The sequence below is a fragment of the Haematobia irritans genome, chromosome 1 (genome assembly GCF_050003625.1).
Source record: "Haematobia irritans isolate KBUSLIRL chromosome 1, ASM5000362v1, whole genome shotgun sequence".
Classification (NCBI taxonomy): domain Eukaryota; kingdom Metazoa; phylum Arthropoda; class Insecta; order Diptera; family Muscidae; genus Haematobia; species Haematobia irritans.
This window is the reverse complement of record NC_134397.1, coordinates 219,336,222-219,351,806: the sequence shown is the minus strand read 5'-3', so window position 1 is coordinate 219,351,806 and position 15,585 is coordinate 219,336,222. Positions and strand designations below refer to the sequence as shown.

Genomic DNA, 15,585 nt, shown 5'->3' with positions numbered 1-15,585 from the left:
AAAACCTCGGGGGTATCGCGTTAGCCCCACATTGGACTCTGTCCATAGGAGAAAGACCGGCTACGCGAAAGGCAGACTGCTGATGATGCTATTCAGAACAACAAAAGTGTGTACAGTTGCCATCATTGCCAAATGCTAAATAGACCCCACTTTAAAACGAAGGTCAATCTCAAAAATTAAATTAGTGTTCATTTTCGTCTGAAATATTGGGGTTTATTTTCACAATGCAAATGGGCTCCAAAAATAAAATGAATTTACTCCCCCAAAAACGTACAAATTGGAAATTGGTGTTTTTAGTTTTTTTCTTTTTATTTTCCATATAATTTTTACTTCATTAAGGTATTGGTGCTAACTTTCATGAGACCCATATTCATAGGGCCGGGAAAGCTGATTAAGAGAAGGTGAATCCTTTAAACGATTAACAAAAAAATTCTATTTTTTCAGTTTCGTTGAATTTTTCTTTGTATTTAAATTAAAAAAAAAAATATGTTAATGTATACCTTAGGGCGACTAAACGAAATAAGAAGTTTACTTTGCCTTTGTTAATTATTGTTTCAATTTAATTATAATTTTTCCCCAAAACAAAAAAAAAAACATTAACCCCATTTTCATCAATCTCCGTTAGTGCTAATTTAGCTAACGAACTTTTAAACCGTTCTATGGAACCATTTGTCATCATGTCTATATATTCAATATGTCAGTTAGGAATTTGACTGCTGAAAAATTTTCCGTTAAAGTTAACCGGAGGAATGATATTTGCAATTTACTTTCGTTTAACTGGAAGTTAAAGCTTACATGAAAATGGCCGTAAGAGGTACTATAATTTTCAATGGAAATAAAATTTTGACAAAATTTTTGTATAGAAATAAAATTTTGGCAAAATTTTCGAAAATAAAATGTTGCCATAATGTTCAATAGAAATAAAATTTTGACAAATTTTTCAATAGAAATAAACTTTTGACAAAATTTTCGATAGAAGTATAATATTGACAAAATTTTTTATAGAAATCAAATTTTGACAAATTAAATTTTGGCAAAATTTTCGATAAAAATAAAATGTTGACAAATTTTTTGATAGAAGTAAAATTTTGACAAAATTTTCGATAGAAATAAAATTTTGACAAAATTTTCGACAAAAATATAATATTGACAAAATTTTCTATAGAAATAAAATATTGACAAATTTTTCAATAGAAATAAAATTTTATCAAAATTTTCGATAAAAATAAAATTTTGACAAATTTTTTGGTAGAAATAAAATTTTGACAAAATTTTCAATAGAAAGGTCCGATAGAAATAAAATTTTGAAAAAAAATAAATAATCTTTTGCCAAATTTTCAACTGATATCAAATGTTTGATAGAAACAAAATTTTGACAAAATTTGTGATAGAAATTAAATTATTACAAAATTTTCGATGAAATCGAATTTTCACAAAATTTGAGATAGAAATAAAATTTTGCCAACATTTTCGATAGAAATAAAATTTTTCCAAAATTTTCAATAGAAATAAAATTTTGACAAATATTTCAATAGAAATAAACTTTTGACAAAATTTTCGATAGAAGTATAATATTGACAAAATTTTCTATAAAAATAAAATTTTGACAAATTTTTCCATAGAAATAAAATTTTGCCAAAATTTTCGATAAAAATAAAATTTTGACAAATTTTTTGATAGAAATATAATATTGACAAATTTTTCGATAGAAATAAAATTTTGTCAAAATTTTCGATAAAAATAAAATTTTGACAAATTTTTTGATAGAAATAAAATTTTCACAAAATTTTCGATAGAAAGGTCCGATAGCAATAAAATTTTGAAAAAAAAAAAATAAATAAACAAAAAATAAATAAAACATAACATTTTCAACAGATATAAAATGTTCGATAGAAACAAAATTTTGACAAAATTTGTGATACAAATTAAATTATTACAAAATTGTCGATGAAATAGAATTTTCACAAAATTTTCAATAGAAATAAAAGATTTACAAAATTTTCGATAGAAATAAAATTTTGACAAAATTTTCGATAGAATGATCCGATAGAAATAAAATTTTGAAAAAAAACTTTTGGCAAATTTTCAACAGATATAAAATGTTCGATACAAACAAAATTTTGAAAAATATTGATAGAAATTAAATTATTACAAAATTTTCGATGAAATAGAATTTTCACAAAATTTTCAATAGAAATAAAATTTTGCCAAAATTTTCAATAGAAATGAAAGTTTGACAAATTTTTCTATAGAAATAAAAATTTTACAAAATTTTCGATATACAAAAAAGTTTGAAAAAATTAAATTAAATTAACTTTTGCCAAATTTTCTATAGATATAAAATATTTGATAGAAATAAAATTTTCTATAGAAATAAAATTTTGAATAAATTGTCTATAGAAATAAAATGTTGGCAAAATTTTCGATAAAACTAAAATTTTGACAAATTTTTTGATAGAAATAAAAATTTGAAAAAATAAATAAACTTTTGCCAAATTTTCAGCAGATATAAAATGTTCGATAGAAACTACATTTTGACAAAATTTTTGATAGCAATTAAATTATTACAAAATGTTCGATGAAATAGAATTTTCACAAAATTTTCGATAGAAATAAAATTTTGACAAAATTTTCTATAGAAATAAAAGTTTTCCAAAATTTTCTATAGAAATAAAATTTGGACAAATTTTTCGAAAGAAATAAAATTTTGACAAAATTTTCGATAAAAATAAAATTTTGACAAAATTTTCGACAGAAATATAATATTGACAAAATTTTCTATAGACATAAAATTTTGACAAAATCTTCTATAGAAATAAAATTTTGACAAATTTTTCGATAGAAATAAAATTTTGACAAAATTTTCGATAGAAATATAATATTGACAAAATTTTCTATAGACATCAAATTTTGACAAATTTTTCAAAAGAAATAAAATTTTGGCAAAATTTTCTATAGAAATAAAATTTTGACAAAATTTTCTATAGAAATGAAACTTTAACAAAATTTGCTATAGAAATAAAATTTTGACAAATTTTTCCATAGAAAATTAAATTTTTGCAAAATTTTCGATAGAAATAAAATTTTGCCAACATTTGCAATAGAAGTAAAATTTTGCCAAAAATTTCGATAGAAATAAAAGTTTGACAAAATTTTCTATAGAAATAAAATTTTGACCAATTTTTCAATAGAAATAAAATTTTGACAAAATTTTCGATAAAAATAAAATTTAGACAAAATTTTCGATAGAAATAAAAGTGAGACAAAATTTTCTATAAAAATAAATATTTGACAAATTTTTCGATAGAAATAACATTTTGACAAAATTTTCGATAGAAATAAAATTATGACAAAATTTTCGATAGAAATTAAATTATAAAATTTTCGATAGGCATAACATTTTGAAAAAATAACTTAACTTTTGCCAAATTTTCTATAGATATAAAATGTTCGATAGATATAAAATTTTGACAAAATTTTTGATAGAAATAAAATTATTACAACATTTTTTACCTTGCAAAATCTCACTGCTAAGTTGAAAACTTGTCAGAATGACTCAAAGTTTTCTAAACCTCTAACTTTTGCTAAATTACATAAAAATGTTTTTTTTTTTTTTGATTTAAATATATCTCATATTTTAGCTGATTAAAATTTCATGTCCAGAAATTTCTAAAAAAAAATGTCCAAATCGGTTCAGATTTGTATTTAATTAAATTTAAAATAAATTTATGGGAATGTATTCCTTTATATATGGCACCCAAAAAAGTTGAAGTTATGAGTTGATGTCAGTGCTGCCGCTAGTGAAAAATTGAGTGAAGTAGATTTTGGAAAAAAGTGGAGTAGATTGAATAAAATTGAAGTAGCATACATTTTTGAAAACAAAACAATAGAATTCATTTTATTATACCCTCCACCATAGGATGGGGGTATATTAACTTTGTCATTCCGTTTGTAACACATCGAAATATTGCTCTAAGGCCCCATAAAGTATATATATTTTGGGTCGTGGTAAAATTCTGTGGCGATCTGAGCATGTCCGTCCGTCTGTTGAAATCACGCTAACTTCCGGACGAAAGAAGCTATCATCTTGAAACTTGGCACAAGTACTTGTTATTGATGTAGGTCGGATGGTATTGCAAATGGGCCATATCGGTCCACTTTTACGTATAGCCCCCATATAAACGAGAAGCAAATTTAATCCGATCCAGCTGAAATTTGGTACATGGTGTAAGTATATGGTCTTTAACAACTATGCAAAAATTAGTCCACATCGGTTAATAATTCAATGATTAAAACCGCTATGTTCATCGCAATTAATGGAATAGGAAAAACAATTATGTAATATGGGGAAAAATTTTAAAATATGAAGCAGAACAAAAAGTGAAGCAGATTTTTGAAAGAAGGAGTGACGAAGTAAATTTTGTGAAAATGAAGCAAAATACTTAGATTGAAGTAGTAGCGGCAGCACTGGTTGATGTCGAAAATGTTGCTAGCATTTCCATTATCAATACATTTTAAAGCATAGTTTAAGGGGCATAGTTCATGATAGAAATTTCATTATTCCCTATTTCATGAAGCTACGTTAGTGGAAGCTTAGTTAACAAATTTCTACAGATGTCAGTTAGCATTTTGAAGAACATTTTCCAGTTAATGTTAACTGGAGAGAAAAAATGGTAATTTAATGGAAATATAATTGACGACTTTTTGTACAAAGAAAGTTCTACATTTTATTTATTTCCATATAAGATATACCTCATGTACGAATTACTAAATCAAAATATTTTATTAAAATGCATTTTCCATCAGTGATGCGATTTCGAGACCTTTTTGTTGTACGAATTACACATAGTGTACCGTAATTAAATTATTAAAATTAAAAAAAAAAAATCTAACTTCGGAATATTTTTTCTCTAAAGCAAATCACTTCACGGCTCATTAGAAAACTACTCCACTAATGATTTCTCAATGTTCATGACTTTGACTCTCGACAAAAATACAACACAGACCATAACCATAAGCAGCCCATGGAAAACCATATTCAATAAACAGAATACTCTCGGGCAAATGACCACATACAATGCTTTGGCAATTTATTTTCATTTCCATTTGAATGAGAATCAAAATCGGAATTTCCTCATCTGCATAAAATGCCGCTTGCACAAAATCATTTCAACTATTTAGTGTCCATTGTGTAGTAGCATTGTTACCCAGATAAAAACCGGAAAGAATCCTCCAAAATTTTTCTATACGAAAATAATAAACCGAATTGTTGTGTAAAGAGTAAAAGCATACAGCACAACAAAAAAAAACTCAAAATTCCCACAACAATAAAACCCAAATGAAGAGTTCATTTTTTTCTGTGAGTGTAAGTCTGTGTGTACGATTTTTCTGAGAAAATTTTATTCGATTATTTCTTCAATGCAATGGTGCTGCATTAAATGATTGTGTGGTTTTTCTTCTGCCTGAATAAATGTAACAGCTCATTTTTGATTTTCTATTGAGATAACAAAGAAATGTAAAGACTATAAATCCATATTTTATAAAATTGTGTGTGTTTTTTGTTTAGTTTATGAACTTGGTTTATTTTGGGAAAACTCATGCTTATTTTCTTGCAGTTGTGGTTGTTGGAAAAAATCATTTAATGATTGAATAAATTTATAAGTGAATATTTTCTGGTTTTTAGAAGAAAACTCTCTCAGCTGACTACCTTTCTCCCTTGATGATTATCATCAAACATTGATTTAAGCAGACCTTCAGGTGCTCTAAACACGAAGAACACGAAAGATAAAGTAGGAATACAAAATTTTAAAATCGTATTTTCAAAATGTTTCAAAACCCACTTTTGGCCACAATCGACTAACCACACGCAAAGAAAAAAAAACGTTTGGAAAACGTGTACCGAAAACGTTTTTCTTTTGTTAGAGTTTTTTGAATTGCTTCGAAAATTTTAAACTTTTATCACCAAAAAAATTCGTTTGTTGCAAATTTTTTATTTTTTTTTTTTCAATAAAAAAGTTATTTTTGAAACAACAACACAGTCCATTTCGTTTATATCAAACACTGTTCTTTTCTGACTTTAGGTCTTTAATAAGACACATTTTACAGTTCAAAATTTAATATAGTACAATGTAATGTTGAACATTTTTTCGGAATCATCCGAACATATCTGGAATATATGTAAAAAAAGAACAGTGGTCGAAGCAGGGATCGAACCCACGACCCTTGGCATGCAAGTCGGACGTAGCAACCACTGCTCCACGGTGCCAAACTAAATGTTTGTTTCTGTTAAATAAACTTTGTTTGTTCGGTTCGTGGGCGCCGCAAGCTATGCTATATAAATATAACTTATATGGATATTTATTTATTGATGACCATAACAGGTACATAGCTCAGTGGTTAGGGTGTTGGCTTCCAAAGTGCACGGTCCGCGGTTCGATTCTCCGTCCAGGCGAAAGTTAAAAAAAATTTTAAAATTTATAAAATCGTATAATTTCTTTACATTGTTGGTATTACAGGAAAAGGTGTTAAGAACTAAAAAACCGTGGATGTGAGAAAGATGTGAGGGAAAATGCAATTTGCAAGAAAACAATTTTTTTTTTTGAGTTTGTCTTTATGAAATTGTTTTTACATCCTGGAAAAGAATAAACGTTTATCACAAAAAGTATATACTTTTCTTCCAAATACACTTCCTTACAGCGAAAAGCAAATGAGAAACGAACTTCGTTTGTCTAAAATTTCGTTTGGGAGGAAAGAATTATTTTTTTGCGTGCAGATTTTAACTAAGAAAATGTTATTTTTGGCCTACTACTCATCACAAAGTCGCGACTCAACCACACCAAAAGTCAAAAGTCATCTTTTCTAAAACTTAAAAAATCCACACAGTTGAAAATTCACCTTTTTTTTGAAGTTGAAAAGTCAAAGGTTACACAAATTTTGGATTTTGTGTTGACAGGAAGTCGTTTGGAGATTAGTGAGATAGCTGAGAAAGTAGACATTGGAAATGCTTGAGTGGGCAGCACGATCGATGCTTGTTCCGGATGACAGGCGCAACCGCGAAACCATTTTAGTGTTGTATTTCAAGCGCAATTCCATAGAGTTCCTAAATCGATATAGTACTGAATATGAATCTACTGCAATACACTAGAGACCATGGAACAGTCGAAACAGTAGATTTTTAGAGGCGAACGGATTTCCACACAGAAAAAAATATATTTTTTGTCTTCAATAATAAAATTAATTGGACCAATTAAAACGTATTTCAATTAATAAGTTTGTTGTGCCAATTAAATTTTTTATTGGATATTTTTTTAAAAATCAATTAAAATTTTAATTGGAAAAAATTTGATGATATTTTTTCTTTGCAAGAAGACTAAAACTATCCTATCAGACGGAAGTGCGATATCCTAAATTTTCTGCGGTTAGTAATATCCACATCGATATCCCGTAGAAGGTTAAATCATCCAGAGGGTTGCACTATAACGAATCATTGGGAAGATTCGATGATGAAATTATAGCCTCAATTTGCTGTGATTCGCAAGATGGTAGTCCGTCTATCTATAGGGTTCCTACATCGTTTCATTATAGTGACAGTAAATTGATTTCATGGATCCCATTGTTGTCCAACGAACAGTCGAAACAGTAGATTATAGGCGACGATCATGGTCTCTACTGTTTCGACTGTTCGTTGGACAACAATGAGCTCCATGAAATCAGTTTACTGTCACTATAATGAAACGAAAATAAATTTTAGCAAGACCAAGCATTGTCAGTTTAGTGCTAATTCGAGTGTTTCGAAAATTCCAAAAAGTTTTCACTGTTCCAAAATATTTGCTCTTTTTACCAGTCTATTCCCGCGTTCCGATAAGTACGTACTAATTTAAAATATGAGCTAAAATTGTGTGTTTACAACGCTTTTCAGTTATCAGTCTTTCATGATTGGTATTTAAGTTTTCCTTAAATAGAAAAAATCCAAAGTGGGTTGTAGTGAAATCTTGAGACAAGCAAGCGATGTCCGTCCGTTCGTTGAAATCACACTAACTTTCGACGAACTTGAACGAACTTAACTTGAAATTTGACATATGAAAATTTTATCATATTGGTGCAATTTGAAGAATAGCCCCCAGATTTGACTTGTCTTCTAACAATCATGCAAACATTTGATCCATATCGTCCTATAATTATATATAGCCCCCATAAAAACGGATGGCCAGATTTGACTTTCGGAGCTACTTGGAGTGGAAAAGTTCGTTCGATCCGGTTAAAATTTGGTACAAATATTGATCCATATCGATCCTTTATTATATAAAGCCCCCATATAAATCAACCCAGTTGATATTCCGTTCATAATTATCTATTACCCAACTAATTCGATTGTCATTGACTGCCTTTAGCAGAATTCTGTACGCAATCCAGGGAGTGCATATAAGCTTCGGACCAGTGTTACTTTTACTACAATTTAGTGGCAAATTTGACACTTTTTTCAAGCAGTGATACTTTTGTGCCACTTTTTTGTTGTACCACTTAATGTGATACTTTTTTATCAATTTGCGCCACACTCTCTAAGAATGTGCCACATTTTAATTACATTCAGATTAGATAACAGATAACAAAAATAGCGCTACAATAGGAATCTTAATATATAATCGAATTTACGAGTTTAATTTTATATTTGTGAACAATTTTTCGTTTTTAATGCAACATATTATCAGTGTAAACTTTTGCCGCCTAAAAGTATGCATGCAATTTTTTCTATAGTAATAAACCGGGTGATTAATTAATGTTGGAACAGTCAAGATCTAAATAAAAAATGGGTCTATTTTTCTTCATGAATAAGTGTGTCAGTTTTTGTGCCACTTTTTTAAATAAGTGTGCAACGTTATATGGTTTGCGACATTATTTGTGCCACTTTCTAGAAATTTTCAACGGTAACGCAGCTTCGGTCTATAGAATGGTGACGGGGGTATAATAAGCTTGTCATTCCATTTGTAACACATCGAAATATCGATTTCCGACTATATAAAGTATATATACTCTTGATCAGGGAGAAATTCTAAGGCGGTATAACCATGTCCGTCTGTCTTGCTGTCTGTTGTAATCACGCTACAGTCTTCAATAATGGAAATATCGTCTTGCAATTTGGCACAGATTCGTGTTTTGTATGCAGGCAGGTCAAGTTTGAAGATGGGCTATATCGGTCCAGTTTTTGATATAGCCTCCATATAAAGCGACCCCCCCGATTTGAGGTCTTGGGCTTCAAGAAACCGTATTTTCTATCCGATTTGCATGAAATTGGATATCTAGAGGTATTTTAGGACCATAAAGAGGTGTGACAAAAATTGTGAGTATCGATCCATGTTTTGATATAGCCCCCATATAGACCGATCTCCCGATTTTACTTCTTGGGCTTTTGGAAACCGTATTTTCAGTTCGATTTGCCTGAAATGTGAAATCTAGAGATATTTTAGGACCACAAATAGGAGTGACGAAAATGGGACGTATCGGTCCAGGTTTTGATATAGCCCCCATATAAACCGACCCCCCGATTTGAGGTCTTGGGCTTCAAGAAACCGTATTTTCTATCCGATTTTCCTGAAATTGGATATCTAGAGGTGTTTGAGGACCATAAATAAGTGTGCCGAAAATGGTGTCTATCGGTCCATAGCCCCCACATAGACCGATCTCCCGATTTGAGGTCTTGGGCTTCAAGAAACCGTATTTTCAATCCGATTTGCCTGAAATTTGAAATCTAGAGGTATTTTAGAACCACAAATAGGTGTGATGAAAAGGTGCGTATCGGTCCATTTTCTGATATAGCCCTATATAGACCGATCTCCCGGTTTTACTTCTTGGGCTTCTAAAAACCATAGTTTTTATCAAATTTGCCTAAAATTTGAAATCTAGAGGGTTTTTAGGGCCAAAAATAATTGTTCCGAATAGCGATAGAGATTTTGATATATCCTCGTATAAACCCGCCCTACGATTTGGGGTATAGATTCTGTAGGTTTTTCAGAAACACAATGAGGTATGCTGAATTTTGTATGTAAAGGGTGATACGGTCAAAATTTGGTCAATATAAACTTGACGTATTTCTTTCAATTTTGCATTTAAAAAACCTGAACACCCCTCATTTTGAAGGTGTGTGTGTGTAGAATGTTGCTCCTATTTTGATTTTGGAATTCAGAAGGTAGTGACTCCAAATCGCGATGATAAACAAAATACGACGGCCAAAGCGCGATCCCCGACGATGCTGACGAAGTTTGACTGCGTGGTAATGGACGAGGAAACCTACGTCAAAGCCGACTACAAGCAGCTTCCGGGACAGGAGTTTTATACGGCAAAAGGAAGGGGAAAGGTAGCAGATATTTTCAAGCACATAAAACTGTCAAAGTTCGCAAAGAAATATCTGGTTTGGCAAGCCATCTGTACCTGTGGCTTGAAAAGCAGCATTTTCATAGCTTCCGAGACTGTCAACCAAGAAATTTACGTGAAAGAGTGTTCGAATAAACGTCTGCTGCCTTTCCTGAAGAAGCACGGTTGTTCCGTGCTGTTTTGGTCGGATTTGGCATCTTGCCATTACGGTAAAAAGGCCATGGAGTGGTACGCCGCCAACAACGTGCAGGTGGTTCACAAGGGCAAGAACCCTCCCAACACGCCAGAGCTCCGCCCAATTGAGAAATACTGGGCTATTGTCAAGCGGAACCTAAAGAAGACCAAAAAAAAACTGCTAAGGACGAGCAGCAGTTCAAGGCAAACTGGCTTTCTGCGGCGAAGAAGGTGGACAAGGTGGCTGTACAAAATCTGATGGCAGATGTCAAGCGTGAGGCCCGGCAATTCGGATTTGGAAAAGCGAAAGCCTAAATGAATATTTTTCCTGAATTTTATACTAATTGAACTTGAAAAAGAAATTTAATTTGATTTTTTAAATAAACGATTTCACCGATTTACACGCGTTTTCCCTTGACCAAATTTTGACCGTATCACCCTTTAGACTGATCTCCCGATTTATCTCCCTGGGTTTATATAAACAATAGTTGTTATAAAATTTGCCTGAAATTTTAACTGGTTTAGTTTGGTAAGTCCTCCATATAGACCGATGCCACTTCTCGAGGATATTGGAGGTGCACTGATAATGAATATTGCATGAAACTGAAAGCACAATTTTCAGATTTAATTTCTTCTAATCATTTGAATAATGGGGCTAAACATATACAGATTTTGGATTTCAAATCAAGGCGTTAGTTCATCATGTTCTGGAACACCTACACGAAATGTTTGTGGTTCCTCTAAAACTCATACAAAAATGATTGTTATAAATCAAGAATCTGATCTAGTCTTTCTAGGTAGAATCTTTAAATTTCTCTTTGAGAAGGGTTCTGGTTGAACTAGACTGCTTTGCAGAATATCTGGCATCAGACCCCCTGAAATTCTATATATTATGAACCCGCTACAACGAAGAGATTTAAAAGGAAGTTTCCTTATTATATTTGATTCGGCCCGGCCGAACTTACTGCTGTATATACTTGTTTTTCATTGGGACTTAATTTAGTGAAATTTTAAAATTTTGTTTTATTATTTTCCTATTTTCTTTTTTTTTTAAATAATTTTCAAGTACGTAGTTTTAATAGCTTGGACTGACTATTCATTACAAAAATATGTATTTTAGTAAAAATATGTTTCCGGCTACAAAAAATTCGTTCGATATTGCAGGGTATATGACATTGGGCTTAGCCAAACTAAGTATTTTTTATAATTCTTTTTACATTATTTGTTGACATCGTAATAATATGTACATATTTAATCCCACATATGTACAAAATCAAGCATGCAAAAAATTTAAAATTATTCTGGGTTTACTATGTTAAATACTAGTACCATAAATATATAAAATTTATCCTATTGTCTGTGAAGGCTTTAGAAAAATTATGCCAGAAAATCACAATGGAATACCATAGACACATAACATAAGGAATAAAAAAAATGCTAATAGAGCCTGGGGTACAACATTTACTGGTTGGCATAATAAAATAGAAAAAGACAACAGTTTATGGACATTTGGGGACCCATGACCAAAAGCCCCTCAAACCATTAAAATTTCTAAAATATGTTTTCATTGTATCTTCAATTTGACCAAAAGAAGATCTATTCGATTTTCTAATTTTTCTCTTTTTGCCCTTAGAAAAGCAAAATATTGGATTTGTTTTGGGAATGTGTAGATTGGATATGCATTTGCATTCCATTTGTATGTGGAAGAGCTTTCATTCAATTGTCAGTAACTGACAATGGATGAATGAGCACCCAAGTATTGATGATGTGAAAACGAAATTTTATATTTCCTCCTGGTTTCCTGGCGTATTTGCATTCCTTTGGTTTTTACCTATGACCTGGACTTTTGCTAGTAGCCTTGTTTGGTTTTTATGTTTTTTTTTGTGGTATTTTACACTACATTCTTAGTTTATAGTACCTACCTGTCCATCATTGTCCTTGTCAGCTTTTGAGCGTAGTCCTTCCCAAATTTCCAACATGACACTATGGATTTCCTTGTTCTTTGGTGTGTCCTTTGCCCAGCCACGTAGTTGACAAACACGCTGCATGATTGTAGGTGATTGGTTTGATTATCCACCGCATCGAATGAAGAGTATAAAACAAGAACAACGCCCAAGTTTTGAAAGAAGAAGAAATGAGAAGAGAGACGGAATAAAGTTAGAAAAAAATCTTTGCATAAATTTAGACACCCAAAACAAACGAGACAAGTAAGAATCTCTAAATAAAACTCACTCATGCACAAACAATTTACATATGACAAATAAATGCATATTCGAACATTTTCAATGGCAGTCTCATCGAAACAAATTGGTATCTGTGTTTGTTTTTCCTTCTATTTTGAAGAGGTTTTATGTTACTCCTAATGCCATTTCCTGTGATGATGTGATAAATTCAATTCAAATATGTTTGTGACATTTTAAATTTGCGTGCCATAAGAGATTTGCAATTTTATTTTTTTTAACGAAATTAGATTAAAATCGGTGAAATGAAATAGAAAGTAACTAAAGAATGAAGTCTTATTGGTTAGGTTAGGTGGCAGCCCGATATATCAGGCTCACGTAGACTATTCAGTCCATTGTGATACCACAGTGGTGAACTTCTCTCTTATCACTGAATGCTGCCCGATTCCATGTTAAGCTCTGCGACTGAAGAGGCTTGGAATGTAAAAATACAAACGATTGGGTCTTTTTGGTTTTTTAATATTTGAAATAAAAATTGTGACAAAAAAATATTTAATTTCTTTTTATTTTAAAAAATTTTACATAATTTTGGCATTCTGATTAACGTTATCTCCCATTATTCGAATATGCATTTAAAATTACGCATCAACTTTACGACGAAAATAAATTTAAATGAAAACTTACCTCAATGGCCAACTCGAAATCTTTAATGTCAATTTCACCGCTTTGATTCACATCTGTTATGGTTGTCAATTTTTAGCATTTTCGTATTGTGGGTAGTCCACACATACACAAACAAACAAATAAATATCAATATTCACACCCCGAAGATATGGCAAAACACCGCAATAAATTGGACAGACATAAAGTACGGTACGGAAAATGTGGTACCAAATTTTTTAAATAGCCGAGGAAACAGATGTAAAAAAGAATCCATTGTCATGAAAATATTTTTGCATATTGTGAGTGTATGTGTATGTGTGCGTTTGAGTATTGTTTGTTTGTTTTCCAATATAAAATAAACATTGAGAACGCACAAACAGGACATTGCAGAGAAAAATGCCACCGGATATATATGACAAATACAGCAACAAAAGCAATAGACGGGTAGTCGCATTTAAGTTTTTTGTTTTGTTTTCATGACAATGCCAGTTTTTGGGTTTAACAGGAAAGAACCAACCGTATTTTACGCGAACAAATTTGTCACCAATAAAATTCCATGGAGTTATACACACACACACGCATATAGACAATTGTTAGAGATTTGTAGAATGTCACCATTTGTTGCCATCATTTTTATCCATCAGTATTGTAGTTACAGTTGTTTATAATGTTGCAAATGTAGTCATTACCAATAAAAGCATTCAGGTTTTTTGTTATTGGATTTGGCAGGATATGAAAAAGGATATAAAAATAAATGAAAAATTTATGAGATTTATTTTATTTAATTTTTATTTTTGAATAGATAATTTAAATTCTTGTATTAGTAAATTATGTTACTTTTATTCTACTAATTTTGAAATATAAGATTAAAATATCTTATCTCAATTTCTTATAGGTAATTTATGGCTATATATCTCTTTAAAACTTTAATAAATAAACCATATTCCAAAATTCAAGAAAATCGGTTAAAAATTGTATTATTTCTCATGGACTGAGTCGCTCAGTGCATAAAGTGAAATATGTCCCAAGCAGAACCGGCCAATTAGTAAGCTTCCCGATGTTAAATTTAAGGTTTCTATGGAGACTACATTTTTACCCACATTACTCGAATGAGCAAATCGAGAGATCGGTCTATACATACATTAACGGAGACACACCATATTTGAGGACCAATATGAGGACCTACAGTTCCTTCATACAGTTTTTTTTAAGCATGACCTTGCCTGCAGACAAAAAATGAGTCTGAGCAGATTCATTACTGAAGGCTGTAGCGTGATGACAACAGCCAGAAATAGATCCCCAGTAAAAAAACGTCACCAAAAACGTACAAAATTGGCGATGAATTTAACACGGGCTTGTCATAGGACGGATGTCCACCATTTCAACAGCCGTTGCAATGAATTTGCATCAGTTCTTACTCTGTGATTCAAATTAGGTGTTTTGGATGTGAATTAAAAAATTTTGTCATATTTTGACAAAAAAAATTTATAATTTTTTATGATTTTTAATGCATTCTAACGCTTGTCCGAAACGTTTGAATTAAAATATTTTGAAAAATTCGCAATATTTCTTGAATGGATTTTGAATTTTTTTTTTCGACAAAATTTCAATAATTTGTACCATTTTTTTAAAGCTTACTCTGTTTTTAACCTTTTTGAAACCAAAAAATTAAATTTACCCATTAAAATAAGAACAAGTATATAAAGCAGTAAGTTCGGCCGGGCCGAATCTTAAATACCCATCATCATGAATATAATAAATAGTTTACTTTGAAAATTCTTCGTCATAGCGGGTTACTTCATAATATATAGAATTTTAGGGGGGTTTGATGACAAATTTTCTCCCAAGCAAATCAGTTCAATCAGTATGCTTCCCCAAGAAACAATTTAAAGATTCTACCTATGAAGACAAGATCAGATCCTGTATTTATGAGAACCAATTTTGTTTGAGTTTTAATCACATATCGTGTATATGATGAAATAACGCCTTGATTTGAAATATTAAAGCTGAAGATTTTTTTCCACCATTATTTATATGAATACGATGAGTAAAATCTGGAAATTTTATTTTCAGTTTCAAGTAATGTTCATGATCAGTGCGCCTGCTATACCCTGAAAGAAGTGTTTTCTTTTCTGAGGAACGAAACTATAGACAAGCAAAGTTTTCTTTTGACTCAAATTTTACAGACAATCGTTTCTTA

At 30.8% G+C, this 15,585-nt stretch overlaps 1 protein-coding gene across 2 annotated transcripts in view; it reads right to left on the bottom strand.

Moving 5' to 3' along the window:
- The window catches only part of Scp2 (Sarcoplasmic calcium-binding protein 2), a 160,132-nt gene that overhangs the window by 69,217 nt on the left and 75,330 nt on the right, over positions 1 to 15,585 (bottom strand). For both annotated transcript variants that reach the window (XM_075292822.1, XM_075292821.1), the window contains 2 exons: positions 13,407 to 13,459; positions 12,465 to 12,584 (listed from right to left, as the gene is read on the bottom strand). In XM_075292822.1, the coding sequence (XP_075148937.1) occupies positions 12,465 to 12,584; positions 13,407 to 13,459 (173 nt within the window). The remainder of the gene's footprint in view (positions 1 to 12,464; positions 12,585 to 13,406; positions 13,460 to 15,585) is intronic.